The sequence below is a fragment of the Pituophis catenifer genome, unplaced genomic scaffold, assembly GCF_029215685.1.
Source record: "Pituophis catenifer annectens isolate HBS135680 unplaced genomic scaffold, rPitCat1.0.hap2 SCAF_16, whole genome shotgun sequence".
Taxonomy (NCBI): domain Eukaryota; kingdom Metazoa; phylum Chordata; class Lepidosauria; order Squamata; family Colubridae; genus Pituophis; species Pituophis catenifer.
The window spans coordinates 1229187-1248968 of NW_027256896.1; the positions used below are offsets into that span (position 1 = coordinate 1229187).

The 19782-nt window shown below is 49.0% G+C and overlaps 2 protein-coding genes across 3 annotated transcripts in view; one reads left to right on the forward strand and one right to left on the reverse strand.

Moving 5' to 3' along the window:
- The window catches only part of NHERF2 (NHERF family PDZ scaffold protein 2), a 96837-nt gene extending 92432 nt beyond the window's left edge, over nucleotides 1-4405 (forward strand). The window contains exon 7 of the mRNA XM_070955042.1: nucleotides 1-4405. Within this exon, the coding sequence (XP_070811143.1) occupies nucleotides 1-159 (159 nt within the window). The 3' untranslated portion in view covers nucleotides 160-4405.
- NTHL1 (nth like DNA glycosylase 1) overlaps nucleotides 4321-19782 on the reverse strand; it is a 25798-nt gene continuing 10336 nt past the window's right edge. For both annotated transcript variants that reach the window (XM_070955043.1, XM_070955044.1), the window contains 2 exons: nucleotides 7943-8048; nucleotides 4321-6636 (listed from right to left, as the gene is read on the reverse strand). In XM_070955043.1, coding sequence (XP_070811144.1) covers nucleotides 6513-6636; nucleotides 7943-8048 — 230 coding nt within the window. In that variant the 3' untranslated portion in view covers nucleotides 4321-6512. The remainder of the gene's footprint in view (nucleotides 6637-7942; nucleotides 8049-19782) is intronic.

Sequence of the window (19782 nt, forward strand, 5' to 3'; positions counted from 1 at the left end):
GTGAGAGAGGTGAAAAAGAAAGATCCCTTTGAAGAAAGCGGGTTGAACCTGAGTCCCACTGCAGCGGAAGCCAAAGAGAGAGTGCGTGCCAAGAGGGTGAACAAGAGGGCGCCTCAGATGGACTGGAACAAGAAGCGGGAGATTTTCAGCAACTTCTGAACCCACCGAGGGGCCCGTTTCCCTTCCGGCTCCTCCTGCACAGAGACATTTGAAAGGTGCACAACTTGTGTCCCACCCCGACGGACAGGGCCACAACGCACTCCATGCGCCACATTTTTCCACAGGCAAGGCGGATTCACTCTGATGGCGGCAAGCAAAAGGGAAGGCGAAGAAGGTGGGAGGGAGAGAGAAAACTCTTGCAGTTTGTATTAATTATGGATCATTTAACTGGCAATATTAGAATATATTATTTATAGGACCATTTTTATATAAGGAATTGTTTGAGTTGCTTTTCTTCTCCATTTGCGTTTAGATATTTTAAAATATTTTTACATTCCAAATCAGCACCTTTCCTTTCCATTTAGCTGAAAGCTAGAGTTTCTACTACTGTGGACTGCAGTGTTAACAACTTCAGAAATGGATTAGCCAACTATTCCTTGATTGTGACTCTTTCTGTTCTAAGTTTGGAGTTTATTTTTTCCATACTTTATCTTCAGTACTTTATTTTTTTCAGTACTTTATTCAGTTAGCACTTGAAATTCCCTTGTTTTTAGCATAGCAGATCTTTTTCTTTCCAGTCCTTTTTCAGACCCATAACTTAGCAAGTACAAGATTTTTATGTTACAAAATACCACAGACGATTACAAGGACAGAGATCATCAGCAGTCAAGCCCACCTCTTAAGGACCCCTATGTGAAACCTGTCATTTATTAAGGGATTGCAATCTGAATTCATTTTTGTTATAACAGAGTCACTCAATAATGAAATGGATGGCCTATGAAGTTATAAAGTAAAAAAAAATAGAATACACTTTTTAGTGAGACTTGAGAGACGTATGAGAAAAAAGTTCCTTCAAGAATGAAATTCTTGCTGGTAAGCAAAAAACATCTCAAGGTGAATTTCATCTCTATTATTTTTAGGATATTAATTTTGATTTTGCTGATCTTTCAGGAGCTGTGAGGCAGCCAGCCACCCTTTCAGCTTGCAACCTACAGTAGAAGCCTTTTTCTGTCCCCAGAAATGTTGACAGGGTTTAGTCAGGTGGGACTAATCTTCACACAGGTGGTAAACATGATTGTGAATTTGGTGTGATGCTCTCTAGCTCTTACACGGTTGCTCTTGGGGAAAGCAATGAATGTTAGATACCAGTGGGTCTGCTCTTCCCCAAAGAACATCTTGGCCCATCAGCTCCAGAGCTGTCCATTTCTGCCTAACTCAGCGAAGGCTCAACATCCAGAGACAGTGGGCAATGAGGGGTTCCTGCGACTCTGTGATTAAATCTGGTGGTCGTCATTGGCCACTGACTGTTCCGAGGGGGCGAGAAAATGGAACCCACAGGGAAACTTACATCTAAGCCTTTTAGGCAAGGAGTATTTTTACTCCATCTTTATTCCTGGTGGGACACGTGTCGTGGGAAATTTCTGCTGCATATGCCAACATGCCTTGGACCCAGGTCAGGACAGAGCAGGCAAATTTGGAATTTCCCACCAAATTGATTCTCTTTTGGTGGGAATGTGGTTTCTAGTGTTTCTGAACAGCGTAAAATCAAGGCAAATATTTCCAAGTAATTTCTGCAGAACTCTCTTGCCCATAAAAATGCCACTAAGAGTTCTGGACACAAAGTGGAGGTCACTCTGGACAGAAGTACAGCTCCCAACATTTTGGTGACACTCCAGACATCTCCAGATGAGCTACCAAATTGGAATGATTAATTTGGCAGGAGGGATACGTGGCAAGTCAGAAATAATCTTAACCGTATAGAGCCTTCATTAAACCTAAATATAATTGAGTTAATGAATGAACCCTACCCACCTTCATTTTGGGGGGCAGCCTCTTAAAGGCTGAGGGTGGTCTTTGGCAAGGAAGAAACTGCTCACCAGAGAAGAGTGCCCTGAGCAGGGAGGGAAGGGCCTCGCAGCTTTGTTAATGGGGGAGGGAAAAGGGCAGGGATGGGTCTCTGTGCCTTCTTCCCTAGGAAAAGGAACAACCTTCCTTTCTTTTTTAAAAAAAGTGTTAAGAAGCTAGCTGAGTGGGATGTAGTTTTCCCCCCTTTTTTTAAAAAAAAGCAGAGGGCATATAAACAAGGAATTGCCTTTTCATGATGGCAGAGATTACCTATTGCTCTTAGGAGGTGTCCACCAGGGAGGGTCCCTAGAGTCCAGATGCAATCAAAGCCCTGCCCTTTTTGTGTACAAACTGTCCTCCGGCGCTCCTGAAAAGGGGGGGGGCAGAGGAGAGTGATGTTTTTGCATGTTATAAATGAACAAATTTGGAGCTTTATGAATATTTTGAAAATGGTGGACTTGAAGTTTGCTTAGTTTATTCTCCATTTGAAAAAAAAGGTAGTGGTTGAGCAATTGCAGCATTTCTTTCCAGAGGGGCCTTTTGTTCAGGCACTGCCTGGGCTGACTGAAAGGCCCTGTAAGAGTCACGGGCCAGACCAAGGGCTCTGATGCTCTGAAAAGGCTTCAGATACTGGATATATGAATTTGCAATGCATTTGCACCCCTCGTGCCAGCCTCCACTGCCTAATTACACCCCTCGGAGTCAGGCTTCAACCACAGGAGAAAATATTGCAAGGGAATCAAATTCCAGATTTGGCTCGCCTGTTAAAGAAACCAGGAAGCTTCCAGTGAGAACTTTTTAGGGGTGCGACAGACTGTAAGTTGCAATTCACACCTCACCCTTTCTTGTTTTCTTTCCAGTGAATCTGATTGTAGAAGATGGGATTGTTTTTGAAAGGACAAGTAAAATCCGTGAGTGTTGTGGTTCTCTGGAACTTTGTCTTGTGGCTTGTAGAAAGGTGAAATCTAGATGGAGAGAGGAAAGGCTTGGCGGTGGTCCCGTCCACCCTTTTGGGCCGGTAGGCACCTGTCAGTTAGGCAGCAAGCAATGCCTCTCATTTTTGAAGTTTATCTCTCCAGTTTGTACACTTTGAGGCTCTCCAGAGGTGTTGAGGGTAGAGCGTCCTTAATGCCATATTGGTTGAGAACGATGAGTAGTGTATTTCTACTTATCTATGGAAGGTCCCAATTTGGGAAAGATTAAACAAGAATTTTGGATTTAAAAAACTACATTTCAGATTATTGATTCCATTAATTTTTGGCTTCATCATTGTCCATGCAGGATGTCAAGGATTGATACAGGTCACAGAAGCTGGTGCCTCAAACATCACTATTATAATGGATTTTTTGCCCCATCCCTTTCCATGGGTGACATATGTACAAAGGAGGTAGGGCTTCCATTGCACAGCTGTTCCTGCCATCTTCAGTTTTTCTTTCCTGCCCCCCAGCTGGTGCCCCTGAACCCACTTATGAGTAGGGAGGAAAATGTCACTGCAGTCCATTTTCATTCTGCGATGATTTAATAGCTGTCCTGCTGTAAGTGATTAAAGGATGGAGGCATAAAAAATGTGGCATGATAACGTGCATAAGGCTACAGAAATGGAAATTCCACCCCCTTCCAGTTTACAGTTGCAGGAATCCCCCTTTGCCTCTGCTTGGACGTCCCCCATTTCTGCTAGGCTTCCCCCCCTAGAGTTGGTGGGCTAAGAGCCCCAGGAGATGTCCAGCTGATCTCGGGGGGGGGGGGCTGCTCTTCATCGGGGGGACTGAAGCCACCATAATAGGGAGCTGGAGATGTTGATGGTGCCAATGAGGAAGGGGCACCTTCTTGGGGAGGTGTGCATTTTTAAAATGTGTGGGGAAACCGGTATTAAGGTGGAAAATCTTCAGGTGGTTTGCATGGCTTGCGTTGAAAGTGTTTTTTGAGTCACCTTTTTTGGTTTGTGGTCAGAACTGCTTGGCTTCATTGTTTTATGGAATCGCCTTCACATTAAAGACATGGGGGCAAAAGACAGGCACCGGCCCTGTGGCATTTTTCTCCAGAGGACAAGTGTGCAGGTGCCAGCCTAAGAAAGGGCTTTGTTAGTTTTCCAGACTGACGGCTGGCTGGACAATGGGTGGGACGAAGGCCCCACGTGAGCCCAGCGATCACCCTGGCCTCTTGCCTGCGTTATTCCCAAAGGGGAATAACTTCTGCCCTCTGCTTCCTGGAACGATGCTGGTGGATAAAAGCACACGCTTTCTTCTTTTTCTGCCATCAGGCCAGTTCTGTAACTTGATTTCTGCACATTTTAGAAATTCTCTCACACACAAAAACTGACAAAAAGAACTCCTTTAATTGCATTGTGTTTAAAAACGTATACTACAATGTCAATAATAAACTGATTTCTCATGGACAGCAAGCTTTCCTTGTGTTGGTGTCTGTTCTGTTTTCTTTCCATTTTTGCTCCTTCCAAACACATTTTCTGACAATTCTCAAGATTCAGTATTACAAACGCCCTCCCTTGTCTGAGCCTTCCCCTGACCTCAGGGAGCGCTGATGTCGGTCTTCTATGTGGCACTAAGACAAGGTAACTGCCGCCACTGTGGAAGTGAAGCCCCGCCCCTTTTGTGTTGCACACGCGGCACAGGTAAAGAGGGTGGGGCTTTAACTGCGTCATGACCCCACTCCATGGACACTTTTGCGGCCACCTTAGAGGCTAATGTTGCTAAGTTTTCATTTTCAATGCAGCACAAGAAAATGTTTAAATAAATAAGCAGCATTACCTGCATTCATTGTTGATGAACTAACGTAAACGATACCAGACAAAACTTAGTTTGGATCTAGATTTACCTTTTTGTGCGGGAAGAGTCATTGCCCAACCTTGCCACTCAAGGACCAAATGCACCCCTTCTGTGCTGGGAAGTAACAATGGGTCCTTTTGCTTCTTTTAAAATGTGAAAATGTATCCTCACAATTCATATTTAGGATCCTATAATTTGTCCATTCAGCTATTGGTGTAGTAGGATGTGAATGCATCAAAGCCTCCCCCCACAATCGAGACATGGTCTTGTGCCAACCCTTTTCTGCCCAGAATTGGACTTCAACCTCCAGCAGCTTTTCCTCAGAAGAACGGGTGTAACTGCTTTCAAGTCTGAGCCACCTTAGTGGGGGCTCCCAAGGCTGCACATCGGACCAGATGACTGAGTTGGAGAAGGCCTTTGCTGGCATCAAGTGAGGAGCATTGGAAATGCAAATTCGAGGCAGGGAGGAGGGGGGGGCACCAGTCTGGTGTAAGACAGAAACCCAAACCCTCAAAACCCAGGGAAGGTTGGAGGGGCACTCTGCAACCTGCAGCCACCTCAGTGGGATTCTGTTGGGTTCCTTATGTTAAGACCTACATCCCTCTGGGTCAGGAGTTGGGGCACTTCTTCCTTCAAGTCCCCCCCCCTCCCAAATGTTGAGTTGGGCTGGATGAGACTGGCTGGTTTAAGGAAACCAGCTTAAAGAACCTCTGTGGCTTTGAACAGAGGCCCCTCTGGTCCTAGTTCAACCACGAGACCCCTTGTCTGTAGAGCTGCATCACCACTAACTAGTCAAGAGCAGAGCAAGCATGCTACGTTGGTCTCTTAAGTGACATCACATCCTTAAACTCTGTTGCCTGTTTTGAGTTGGCTTTTGGGGCAAGATGCAGACTTGGCAGTTCCCAGTATCTCTCACAATTACAATGACCTCTTGGGTCCCTTCCAAGTTTTATGATTCTATTAATCATTTACTAAGGATGGTGTAGTGAATCCTGCAGTGTGCAGACAGTTGGTCTTGATGACCTCTTGGGTCCCTTCCAACTCTGATTCTATTAATCATCAGTGGGTGTTAGAAGCCCAGGGGACTGCAGTTCTGCAACAGGCTGGCTTTGGCTCCTCCAGCATCCAGGCTGCGCCAATTTAGCTTGCTTCAAGCATCAGTCCTTCCCTGAAAGGATGCTGAGCTTGGCACCCACTGCCCAGCCCTCCCTGCTGTCCCAATCTGTCCCTTTCTAGTATTGTGGTGTGACTGCTGCTGCTTCAAGCATTCCACCAAGCATTATTTTCATTTCATTGGAGAGATTTTGTTAAGTGAGGAAACCAGCTATGAATATTTAGTATAATGTATCATATAAATATAAATAAACATCTTGAAGGCCCTTGCCTGCCCCAGATCTATGCAGTCATTCCTTCTCCTTCCAGATACCCCCTTGAATGAAGCCAACCTAAGCCTCCTTCCCACATACTTTATTTATTAAAAGTGCTCACTGGATAAAATCATCCTTCCTAGATAGCTGCCTCTTCATGGAGGCTCAAGAGGCAGAGTGAAATCCCAGCCCCACACTTCTGTGCCCGGAGATGGAGGACAAGGAGACCTCCTCCTTGTCCAACGAGGCACTGCAGTTCCTAGGACGGGCTCCAAGTCTCGGCCTGGTGGAAAACAGCTTCTCCCAAGCAACGGAAGCCCCGAGACAAAGAGGCCATGGGTGGGGGTGGAGCTGTTCCTCAGCGCTTTGTGGATCCCAGGCAGATGTTCCTGTTGAGGCACTTGCTGCAACGTGGATGGACAGGCAAGCAGATCTGCTGCCCGAAGCCAACCAGGAGCCAGTTTAACTCACTCCAGAGAGTTCTGCAGGCAGCAGAGCAAAAAAAAGAAGAAAACATTTCAGTGTGGTAGAAAAAGTAACACATTGATATCCAGCGATGCCTGAAACAGCCCACCCTCAGACGTTACAGGAAGACAATTCCCAACGGTGAGACCACGGGAACATCAACACCAGGAAATAACTACAATTCTGGAGCATCGAGCCATAGAGGCAAGTTGGTACCCAACACTGGGGACACTAAAGGGAAGTGAGATTGCCATCACACCCCATTTACCAAAGTGCAAGCACAGAGGCTGCTCCCTGCCCCACCAGAACTCTTCCCTTTGTCCTGGGTTGGAGGAGGCATTTTAGAGCCACCTTCCATGCATAGTTCCCAAGGATGCCAACAGGGTTAGGCGGATTCCTTGGGGACGCCTGGCAAGAAAGACGAGTCTGGAGCTGGTCTTTGGCTTTCATTAACAAGTGAAGTGTTGGCTGGTGCATTGATGTCTGCTAACCCATGGTGATGGGAACCACAGCCCTACATGGTGATAGGAGAGAGAATGCCTTGGCCAAAGTCCTACAACTGTGAGAAATTTCCTACAGCAGAACACTCAAATCCTGCTGTTGTAGGTCAAGGTCAACCTTTGCTACAACACTGAAATAAATGGAAAGATGGAGTAATAGGTGAAAAAGGGGCCTTGCCCCCTTTTCAAGTGAGAAGGTGTGCCTATCCCTTTGGAAGGAACAGCACTGCTGACGGATACATCTGGAATGCAGACTTCTTAAGACGAGCGTTTTCCAGCCTGCATTCCAGAGAATGGGAATGAAGGCTGCTTTGGCACTGTGGTTACGACACCAGACTGGAAACTGAGAACCCACAAATTCTAGTCCCGTCTCAAGCACAAAGCCAGTTGCGTGATCCTGGTCCCAGTCCCTCACTCAAAGTCTTATAAAGAACAAGGTGGTGATGGAAAATCATTTCTGAAAATGTTGGCAAGAAAACTGCAGGGATTCACCAGGACTTGAAGCCCCACCCCCATTTTTTTTAAGAGAAACCTGAGCTTTTCCAAGGTGGATCCCAGGTCTAGAGAGGAAACGTGATGAGCCTTGAAAAACAGAAGCCTGCCACCACCCCCACCTCCTTAAAGAGGCAATACTGGAAGGAAACGTCAATTGGAGACCAGTTTGAAGCACCTTTGCCTGCATCTCATCCACTTAATAAGGAATGGTATTGTGGGAATGTAACTCAATGTCCTTGCACAAAAATCATGGGAGCTGGGATCCCACACGGAGACTAAGAGAGAGGGAGAGAAGTGAAATGTTTAGGGCCAGTTTGAACAGGCTCACCTGGGCAGCCATTCTTCCAGGGCTTGCCTCGTTTCCTCTGGAAGTTTTGTTTCCTTTTTTGCCCACTTTAACCTGTTGCAAATCCGATGCACATGCGTGTCCACACCTGTAGTTCAAAATCAGAAAAAGGAGACTGTCCTAAACAAGGATGGGGCAAAGCCCCACCCTGCTGCAATCAGGTGCATCCCCAGCTCCTTGAATGAGGGCATTTGATCCCTTGGGAGGACAGTTGCGGCCCAATCAATCAGCTGAGATTGCAAAATGGTGTTTTGTTTAAGTTTAGAAAAATCCCGGTTTGGCCCACAGAGACAATGGATTTATTGGAGATTTTGATAGAGGCTGAATAGACATTTGTCAAGGGTTTAGTTTTCTGGAGGGCCGTGTCAGATGATCCAACCTTACAATTCGGTCTATGGATTGGCTCCGAGTGTGGTGAGACACCTTAGCCGCTGCTTCAAACCAGGGTCTTCTGGCGCTTTCCTTCTCCTTCTCCTTCTCATGAACAAAGCCTGGAGTCACAGGCTGAAGGTCTTTTATTCAGCCAAGGGCTTACATGAAGCTCCTGCAGTAAGAAGGTGATGGAGAAACCAGTGGAAATCTGGGGACTTTCTGATGTCCAGGGCAAGATCCCAAGCTCTCCTCGCTAGTTCCTACCATGACTGGAGACCACAGAAGGAGGAGAACATTAGTGGCCTGGATAGGAAAGGCTCCAAAAATATTTTTTCCTCTGGGGCTCCCAGGAGTAGCATGACTGTCCATGGTATATTAATCGTCAATAGGAAAGAAATCGAACTGAAGACTCCAGCATCCCTGCTGAGCTATTTAATGGCTGCTTTGCCCCCACAATTCCTTCTCAACTACTGTCACGGCCGAGGAGCCCTTCATCAGGAATCAACAAGGTGTATTTCCCTCAAACGCCAGCCTCCACCCCCACTACACCCCATCGCTCATCAGCATTCAGGAAAGCAGTGCCCCCTGCTGGAGGATTCTGTCATGTGACAGACACTCCAAGTAGAGCAACCCAGTTGCAAAAAAACTTTTGCAGTTGGATGCCCTAGTCAAGATGTCCCCCCTCAGGTCTCCTTTCTGCCCCACCCACCCACCCGTGTGGCTTGTGAACTTCCTTCCAGATCCATCCCACTTTATTTATTCCCCTCTGAAATTTGGGCTGGCTAAAAAAGTGGCTGGCAGACAGCTCATTGCTTTCCTTGGACATGCCAACCCACGGAAAGGAGTCTCGTCACCCCAGAAGTCCTACCTCTGGAGTCCTACCTCTCCAGCTTCTCCCATGAGGAACCGTCTCGTAAAACAGATAACTTTATTGTCATTTTTTTTTTTATTGCAAGCACACTGGCCCACATTAAAAATGAAGTTTTGTTTCCTGTTCTCAAGAGAAAGTGTGTATCTACCCAAACACATACATAACACATATATACACATGCTATATATAGCAATCTCCTTCATGGATTATTGCCTTGTCGTGGTGAAGGGGCATGCATAGCTCAATGAAGCTATGCCATGCAGGGCCACCCAAGACGGACAGGTCATAGCAGAGAGTTCTGACAAAACGTGATCCACTGGAGAAGGAAATGGCAACCCACTCCAGTACCTTTGCCATGAAAACCCCATGGACAGTATCAAAAGGCAAAAAGATATGATGCTGGAAGATGAGCCCCTCAGGTCAGAAGGTGTCCAATATGCTACTGGGAAAGAGCAGAGGGCTAGTACTAGTAGCGCCAGAGTGAAGTGACTGGGCCAAAGCCGAAAGGATGCTCAGCTGTGGATGCATCTGGTGGTGAAAGGAAAGTCGATGCTGTAAAGATTTTTTCTCTATAGGAACCTGGAATGTAAGATCCATGAATCAAGACAAGCTGGATGTGATCAAACAAGAGATGACAAGCCTGAACATCGACATCTTAGAAATCAGCGAACTAAAATGGACAGGAATGGGTGAATTTAATTCAGATGACCATCAGGTATACTACTGTGGGCAAGAATCCCTCAGAAGAAATGGAGTAGCCCCCATAGTCAATAAAAGAGTAGGAAAAGCAGTACTGGGATACAATCCCCAAAATGACAGAATGATCTCAGTTCGAATCCAAGGCAAACCATTCAATATCACAGTAGTTCAAGTCTATGCCTCAACCACTGGTGCTGAAGAGGCTGAAGTTGACCGGTTCTATGAAGCCCTACAGCACCTTACAGAATTAACACCAAAAATGATGTCCTTATCATCATGGGGGATTGGAATGCTAAAGTAGGAAGCCAAAAGATAACTGGAATAACAGGCAAGTTTGGCCTTGGAGTACAAAATAAAGCAGGGCATAGGCTGATAGAATTTTGTCAAGAGAATGGACGTTGGCTTACGTGAACGTCCTTTTTCAGGGCGCTGCGACTACATTCCATGGCCGGGGAGGGGGGGGGGATCTTCACTTCTTCGTAGCTGATTACTGGGTGTTAAATATTCAATTTTTTTAACTCTGGTCTCCGCCCCCTTTATGCTGATTACTTCAGTCTTTCACGAAGGAGCTGGAAACCAGGAATCTATAAGAAAGGAAACAAACAAAAACACAAACACCGCCAACAACAAGCCGGCCAGAGCAGGAAGCCAGAACAAGGGCGGGAATGGAATGTAGTCGCAGCGCCCTGAAAAAGGACGTTCACGTAAGCCAACGTCCATTTTCCAGTGCGCTGCTTCCTACATTCCATGGCTGGGATATACCCAAGCTCAACTATAGGGTGGGAGGCTGACTGCTCTTGGCCACCCCAGCAGAATGGACTTGTTGAAGCATTCGTCTGCCAAATGAAGCCTCAGCCGAGGCAAAACAATCAATCTTGTAATGACGGATGAACTGCGAAGCTGAAGACCAAGTAGCAGCACGACAGATGTCAGTAATGGAAGCCTGAGTAGCCCACGCAGCCGTTGTCGCTGCACTGCGAGTAGAATGAGCAAAAATTCTGCCTGGAACCGGTCTGGCTTGGCGTTCATACGCCATCGAAATACACGCCTTGATCCAACGACCCACAGTTGAAGAAGACACTTTACGACCCATGGAAGTAGGATGGAAGGACACCAAGAGGGCCTCAGTATGTCGAAAGGAAGCCGTCCGTTTAAGGTATCTTCGCAGAGCCCTGCGTACATCCAACGTATGCCAACGCTTCTCGTGAGGATGGTGAGGGTCCGGGCAGAAATCAGGCAAGACCAACTCCTGGGTTCGATGAACCATGAGTTCACCTTTGGAACAAAGGAAGGGTCTAATCTCAATACAACTCTGTCCGCATGGAAGATGCAAAGGTCCTTGTGGGCAGATAACGCTGCAATCTCGGAAATCCTCCTTGTAGACGTAATGGCCAATAAAAACGCCAACTTGAACGACAGGAACTTTAAACTGATGGAGGCCAAAGGTTCAAATGGATCGGATGTGAGAGTGTGAAGAACTAAAGGCAGGTCCCAGGAAGGGTAACGATGTACAATAGGCGGCGAGGTGACTGTCGCCCCCCGAAGAAAACCTCGAATCCTGGGATCATGAGACAAAGGCCGACGAGGGTCGCGAGCTAAGACCGTGGCCAGAGCAGCGACCTGTCTCCGCAGTGTTGCCGGAGCCAACCCCTTGTCCAAACTGGCTTGAAGAAATTGCAGGACCTCCAGCACATCGGCCGATGTGGGGTCAACATGACGTTTAGAACACCAGACAGTAAAGGCTTTCCAAGAAGCCTCATAAATACAAATCGTCGACGGCCGCCTAGACGATTGAATGGTGTGTATCACATCATCTGGGAGACCATCCTTCTTTAAGAGCACCTGCTCAAGCGCCACATGGTTAACCAGAGCCACTGGGGGTCTGGGTGGGCGATGACCCCTTGGGAGAGTGACACCTTGTGCGGAGGAAGAGTCCAATGGGGAGCTGTGGAAAGATTCACCAAGTCTGCGTACCATGCTCTGCGCGGCCAGCAAGGGACGACGAGAAGGAGTTCGGCCCGTTCCCTCAGGACCTTCCTGATGACTTTTGGGATCAATGGCAGCAGAGGGAATGCGTAAAGCAGGCCGGGAGGCCACCGACAACGGAGGGCGTCGTGTCCTTCTGCTCCTTGGCAGGGAAACCGGGAGATGAACCTAGGGAGCTGTGCGTTCTGAGGCGTGGCAAAGAGATCCACCAGGGGTGTCCTAAACCTCTGGATTATGTCCTGAAATGTCTCCGGATGAAGGCGCCACTCCGCTGGATCTAGATGTTCTCTGCTGAGCCAGTCTGCCTGAACGTTGGCTTCTCCAGAAATGTGATCCGCCCGAATCGACTTCGTGTGGCTCTCTGCCCAAGACAACAGTTTCTCCGCCTCTAACATCAAGGGTTTGGATTGAGTTCCCCCTTCTCGATTCACGTGGGCCTTCGTTGTCATGTTGTCCGTGAGGAGCAGGACATGTTGACCCTCTAAGAGAGGACGAAACCGCCAAAGGGCCAGACGCGCCGCTCGCAGCTCCAACCAATTGATGTTGTGCATCCTCTCCTCCGGAGACCAAAGACCTTGCACCACTTCGTTCAACAGGTGAGCACCCCACCCCTGCAGACTCGCGTCTGATGTCACAACGAGCCGGTCTGGTTCCAAAAAGGTGCACCCCTTCGACAGCGCCGGAGACAGCCACCATAGGAGTGATGTCTGAACTTGAGCTGGGAGAAACACAGGAGTCTTGGACGTGCCTCTCCCTGACTTCTGGAACCGTAGCAGAAACCACTGCAACTGACGGGAGTGTCTGCGTGCCCAAGGAACGATAGCTATGCACGACACCATCTTCCCAAGCAGTTGGGATAGCAGCAGGGGGGACACCGCCCTGTGTGATCTCACCTGAGACACCAGGCTTCTGAGGCTGTGGATCCGGTCTGGTGAAAGAAACACCTGGCCTTTGCTGGAGTCTATGATCGTCCCCAAATGAAGAATGCGAGTGGTGGGCGTGAGGTGACTCTTTGGTAAGTTGATGGTGAAGCCGTATTGTTGGAATATTGTGATCACAGCTGATATGTCTTGAGCTGCCTACTGTGGAGAAGACGAAAGGACGAGAATGTTGTCGAGGTAACACAGGATTCTCACTGGTATCAGGCGGAGCTGAGCTGCGACTACTGCCACCAATTTGGTAAATGTTCTTGGGGCAGAAGACAGACTGAAGGGCATCGCGCAGTATTGGAAATGACGGCCATTGTACTCGAAGCGCAGGAATCTGCGATGTGCTGGATGGATAGGCACATGCAAATAGGCCTCCTTGAGATCCACCGATTGCAAAAGGTCGCCTTGTCTGACACAAGCCAGAATTGACTTGACAACGGATGAAACGACTTGGAGGAGTGGAGAGAAATTCCAGACACAGACCGAAAGTCACGGTGCGAAGGATCCATTGTTCACACCTGGAATACTCCCATTGATGATGAAAACCTTGGAGACGACCACCAATGGGAGCCGACCGACTTGAGTCACTTGCCTCGTCTGAACGGCCTGTATCCGGATCACCGGAATGGGCATCTAGATTGGACATGCAGCCGGCCTCTGTCCCGAAAGGACTGTCTTTCCGAGGAACGATCCGAACCTTGAGAATAAGGTCTTTGTTGATAGGGCATCCCTGATCCAGAGAACGGACGAAAGAATTGTCGCTGCCCGTAGGGAGCATACCTGCGCTCGTGCCTCCTGTAGGATGACGGAAGGATCTTGCGTTTATCCTTGTCCTCTACCAGCAACGGATCTAATGCCGCTCCAAACAACTTTGAGGCTGAGTAGGGCGCCAACGCCAGCTTCCATTTGGTCTTAGCGTCAGCTCTCCAATTGCGTAACCAAAACATCCTACGAGAAGTCACAGCTGATGTCAAAGCGCGTGAGGCAAACTTAGCAGCATTCAGAGAAGCGTCGGCTGAATATTCCGCAGCCGCCACCAGTTTATTGACATCATGATGCAGTCTGATGTCATCAGGAGGTAATCTCTCTTGTAATTGACGCAACCAGAATAAGGAAGCTCTAGTGAAGTAGGAGGTGGACGTAGCTGCCGCCTGGTGCGTCTTCCTGAAAGCCAACTCTGCCTTCCGATCCTCTGCTTTAAGTCCATCAACAATGTCAGTTGTAATGACAGACGATGAGGTGAGAGCTGCAATTGGGGCGTCAACCAAGGGCAAGGCCAGAATGTTCTCCAATTCAGGAGCTGAACAGTAGAGTTTCTTGTCAAGAGCACTAGGAGCGGTCAAAGAGCCGGGTTGAGCCCCGCCACTTTGTACAACTTCGGCAAACAAGGGAGGACAAGGGATAACATCCTTGTCTGGCTTGGACACCTGAAACAAGGGATCATGTAGAGAAGACTCCCTGGAGGTGTCAGCAGAAGGAGCAGAGGACAAGCCAAACTTAGTGGTCACCTTGGCCTTGTGAAGGAGAGATCGGAAAACAGACGGTCTGAAGAGGCCTGTGAAAACTGGCTGTTCAGGAACGAAGTCCTCATCTTCTGACAATTCCATCTCCTCAGGAATATCTTCCTCCACCTCAGACTCATCGCTGGAATCATAACCATGATGCGCAGATGTGGAAGGTCTTTCAGACAAATGACCCTTCCGTCCAGGTAGTGGCACGGGTTGTAGGCCAGGTTGCCCACCTTGCTGCAGGCCTGTGGACAGGATTCTTGCCAAGACATCTGACAACATAGCCTGAACATTGAGTTGTGGCTCAGTCACAGCAGAAGGCCCCGCAGAAACAGCTTGAGGAGGTTCAGAATGAGAAGCAGCGGATTCTGCTTCCACCTCAGGATCAGCTTCCTGAGCTTGATGGACCATAACAGGGACTTCAATGGTAGCAGGTCTGGTCACTTCTTGTTGACTAACACAAGTTTCTTGGGCCACACTAGACATCTCTGGCGGAAGATGATGAGGCAAATTCCCAAAGACTGGAAAAGAAGAGACTACAGGATCAGGAGAGATTTCAGAAGGAGATCGTACTTGAGACGATTGCCTAGCCCTGTTATATTGGCGTTCTAAGGCATTGTGTCTCTTAAGAGCATATCTATCCTTAGCAGGAGCCTTTCTTTTAGAAGATTTGCGAGACTTGGTCCCTTTACTCCTGTCTTTGTTTTTAGAGCCCCTGGGGGGGGGGATGCTGGTAAATCTCTAGGAGGACTGCATTCCTCTTCCAACTCAGAAGAAATGCCAGGATCAGCCATGCCAGTAGAACAATTGCAATTCTGTAAAATAGTGAGGTAAAATAATCATTAATATATCTAAGGCCCAAAGACCAGACAATAATCTAGGGACCTAGCCTAACCTAATAGGCTTAAGAACAAAATAAGGCACAAGTTGGCAAGGCTTTTAATTATAGTGCCCAGAAACAAACTCCAGTCCCACAAACAGCTCTAGGAGCCAGGGTGAAATGCAATAAATTAATGATTCTATTTTTTGCGAGTGACAAAATGGCGGCCGCCATGAGGGGCAAAACAAAATGGCGCCCGCCACTAACAACAAACAAAATGGCGGCCGCCACGAGGGAGAATCAAAATGGCGGCCGCCAAAAACTGTAATCAAAAGAAGTTCTTTATGGGCATTCCCGCAATGAAACGGCACTCCCCAAATCAATATTTCCTCCAACCGGTCCCCTCAGGGAGCAGCGGTCCTCAATCCATAACTTTTGGCATGCTGCCTCTTCGTATCGTGCAAGCCGCCCAAACCGCTCCAAAATGGCAGCCGCCGTCCTTCCGAACCTCAGAGTATGCGTGGCGCCTAGGCATGGACTCCGGAGCCGCTCTGAAGGTTTCTTTAACGAAACCCTGCTGGGACTGAGGCGGGAGCGGATGAACCGGCTCACCAGTTGCCCAGCAGCACCGCCTGCGGCAAATTGCATACACGTAGCAGCCCAACAGGACTGACTTCGAATGGCTGCTGAATTAAAGGAATTCAAAGAATTCAAAGGTCTTGGACACAGAAAAACTCCAACCCTATAAGCAGCAGCAGTAAATTGTCCAATACAAGAATAAATACAGTCCCAGCATAACTAGAAATAAATATTAAATCAACTTAAATTAAATTAAATGAACTTAATGAATTAAATCAGTCAATTAATTGATCAAGTGAATTAAATTAACTTAAATGAACTTAAATAAAGTAAATAAAGTAAATAAATAACACAATAACTCACGAAGTAGAACAGAGAGAAACCAAAACACCAGTGTACTCAGCTACTGAGTGAAAAGACTGGAGTAATCAGCATAAAGGGGGCGGAGACCAGAGTTAAAAAATTTGAATATTTAACACCCAGTAATCAGCTACGAAGTAGTGAAGCCCCCCCCCCCCGGCCATGGAATGTAGTCACAGCGCATACAATGGTCATAGCAAACACTCTTTTCCAACAACCCAAGAGACGACTCTACACATGGACATCACCAGACGGTCAACACAGAAATCAGATTGACTGTGCTCTGCAGCTAAAGATGTCTTTAAAGATGTCCTAGAACAAAGGCATGGACTTACGGCTAGGTTTAATGAATTCTTTATTTATAACCAACAATACGTAGAACAACGAATACCTCAGTAACTCACAAGCAAAGCAACTGCCTGACAGCTGCTTAAATAGCGAGCTGTCAAACTAGAACGCCCAATCATAAAGGAGTATTTCTCCCGCTCGGCAGTCCAGCGCGACTCAACCAATCACGGGAGGGCAGCAACAACAGAGTCTGCCGGCGTCGGTACTGCGAGGACTTAACACTCCTTCCCACCTGGACCGCGCATGCGTAATCATCTAGGTACGCAGGCCGACGTCGGCTCCGCCCAGATCGTCTCAGTTCAGGGCTGGCCTTTGGCGTAGGTGGAGTCATGGTGCTGTCCTGTGCCAGGCTGGAGTGCCGAGAACGAGGAGTGGGCGGAACAACTGTCAACACGGGAGAATCAACTGGAACAGGTGAGTTAACCGACGAGAACGCATCGGGTTGCAGAGAGGCTGTAGGTTGGAATTGTGAGGCCGGCCTAGTGGGTGTATACGGTGGCTTAACGGTCTCGGCAGGATCTGCTCGCTCACATGGGAGGCCCGCCGTCGTGAAGGCCCTCCGCCGTAGTTGATTCACATGCCGCCTCCAGACACGTCCATCGTCGAGCTGGACCCTATAAGAGTAGGGTCCGGTTAGTTGGCAAATGTGGCCCAGGACCCACTTAACACCTGTGCTGAAATTTTGCGCATAGACAGGGTCCCCTACAGCAAAGGTCCAGGTGTGTTTATTTCCTGCCTTGAATTCTTCTGGCGCGTAAGCGGGGTGAAGTCGGTCCAATACGGTCCGGAGTCGCCGGCCCATAAGTAGTTCGGCCGGGCTTGTTTTTGAGACCGGGCAGGGGGTCGTATGTTGGGTTAAAAGGTATTGGCTAATTTTGCGGTGCCAATTTGAAGGCCCTAGGCGGCCTAGAGCCTCCTTGGCCGATCTCACGGCCCTTTCCGCCTGACCATTAGCGGCCGGATGGAAAGGGGCCGTTGTCGTATGGCGGATGCCTAGTTTGGTCACAAACTGCAGGAAGGGTGCCGAAGTGAATTGTGGGCCGTTATCGGTGACGATGGTATCGGGAAGCCAGTGTGTAGCGAACAACCCTTCTAGGACCCTAATGACTGCGTCGGTCGTTGTGGAGTGCATGAGAACTAACTCCAGCCATTTAGAATAGGCATCAACGACGACTAGGAACATGTGACCTTGGAAAGGGCCAGCGAAATCCATATGGATCCGCGCCCAGGGAGCCCGTGGCACTTCCCATTCCCTAGGTGGGGCCACTGGAGGGGCTGGCCGGGACGATTGGCACTGAGAACACGTGGCCACCCAGTGTTCGATCTCTCGATCCATGCCGGGCCACCAGACATAGCTGCGGCCCAGCCCCTTCATGCGAACAATGCCCGGGTGAGAGTTATGGAGGTGGGACAACACAGAACGCCTTAACCCTGTCGGAATAACAACCCTGTGGCCCCAGAGGAGGCAACCCTGTAGGGTAGAAAGCTCGTTCTGTCTACGCAGGTAGGGAACAAACTCAGCCTGGACAGGACCCTTGGGCCACCCCCTGCGGACCCAGTCTAATACTTGGGAAATGGCTGGGTCCGTGGCGGACCCAGCTCGAATATCCGAAGCAGTGATAGGGAATTCAAAATCTTCAATGAGAAGGACAGAGGACGCGGGAGCTGGGTCGGGATCAGGATTTGCCAAGGGGCATCAGCATGCCCTATAGCCGAACCCGGACGGTAGACCAGATGATACGAATACGCAGCCAAGAACTCGGCCCAGCGGGACATACGAGGCGAGAGCATAATGGGTGTTTGTTTGTCCCCGGAGAGCAGCCCAAGCAGGGGTTTATGGTCGGTGATGAGGGTAAATGACCGGCCATATAGATAATCATGGAATCGCTTGACCCCGGCGACAGCCGCCAGAGCCTCGCGATCCAACTGACTGTAATTCCGCTCCGGGGCGGACAGGGTCCTAGAGTAAAAGGCAATCGGGGCTTCCATGCCCGAAGGGAATACATGGCTGAGAATGGCGCCGATGCCATAAGGCGAGGCGTCGCAAGTCAAGGACAAAGGCAAGTTCTCATCGTATTGGACGAGAACAGCCCGTGACATCAGCGCGTCTTTGACAGCTTGAAATGACGCGGCAGCAGCGCGACTCCACACCCAGGGCGCCTTAGAATCAAGGAGGCGGTGCAAGGGCTCAGCTAAGGACGCCTTATGAGGGAGAAAAACCGAATAAAAATTAAGGAGCCCCAGGAAAGCCTGTAGCTCCGCCTTGCAGGTGAGGGTGGGGGCGTGTTTGATGGCGGCGATCTTGGAAGGGGTCGGGTGAATTCCTCTAGCGTCTATGAGGAACCCCAGGAATTCCACCTGGGGAACCCCAATAACGCACTTTGACTTCTTAAGGCGGAGGCCAGCGCTGCGCAAACGGCCCAAGACAGACCGCAGCTTAGTGAGGAGCTCATATTGGTCTCCAGCGGAGACCAATATGTTGTCAAAATAAGGAACTACCCCGGGAATACCCTGAAGCAATCGTTCCATGATGCTTTGGAATATTCCCGGGGCGACACTTACACCAAATTGGAGTCGGGTGCATTTAAACGCACCCCTGTGGGTAACTATGGTTTGGGCCATGGCCGTCGGCTCATCAACGGGGAGTTGCTGATAAGCCTGGGCCAAATCTAACTTGGCAAAGACCCGGCCATGGCCCAGGGAGTGCAGCAGATGCTGCACCACCGGCACCGGGTAGGGGTTGGCCTGCAGCGCCTTATTTAAGGAACACTTATAGTCGGCGCAGATCCTAATGGACCTGTCCTGTTTCAGAGGAATGACAATGGGGGTTTCCCAGCTGGCGTGATCTACGGGTACAAGGACACCCTGGGCAATAAGCTTGTCCAACTCCTTATCTACCCGTGTACGCAAGGCTAGGGGCACCCTTCGTGGTTTGAGTCTAACTGGCACCACCTGGGGATCCAAATTAAAAGATATGGGTCGACCCGTATATTTGCCCAGTTGATCGGAAAACACATCCGCGAATTCAAGGGCTAATGTGGAAGCAACATCTGGGCACACGGAGTGTATGCCCGAGATTGTCAACCTTAATGCGGCAAACCAGTCTAGGCCTAGCAAGCTAGGCAGATTGTCCTTAACGACAATTAGTGGTAGTTTGCCAGAGAAGGACTGATAGGATACTTGGAAAGTGTCATAACCCAAGGTAGCAATGGACTTCCCTTGATAATCCCTTAAGATGACTGGGCACGGTTTGAGCCGCCGGCGGGACACCCCAGGCAGTAATTTGGTTAGGGTAGACCAGGCAATGAGGGACTTGGAGGAACCCGTGTCGACCTCCATGCGGCAGGTCG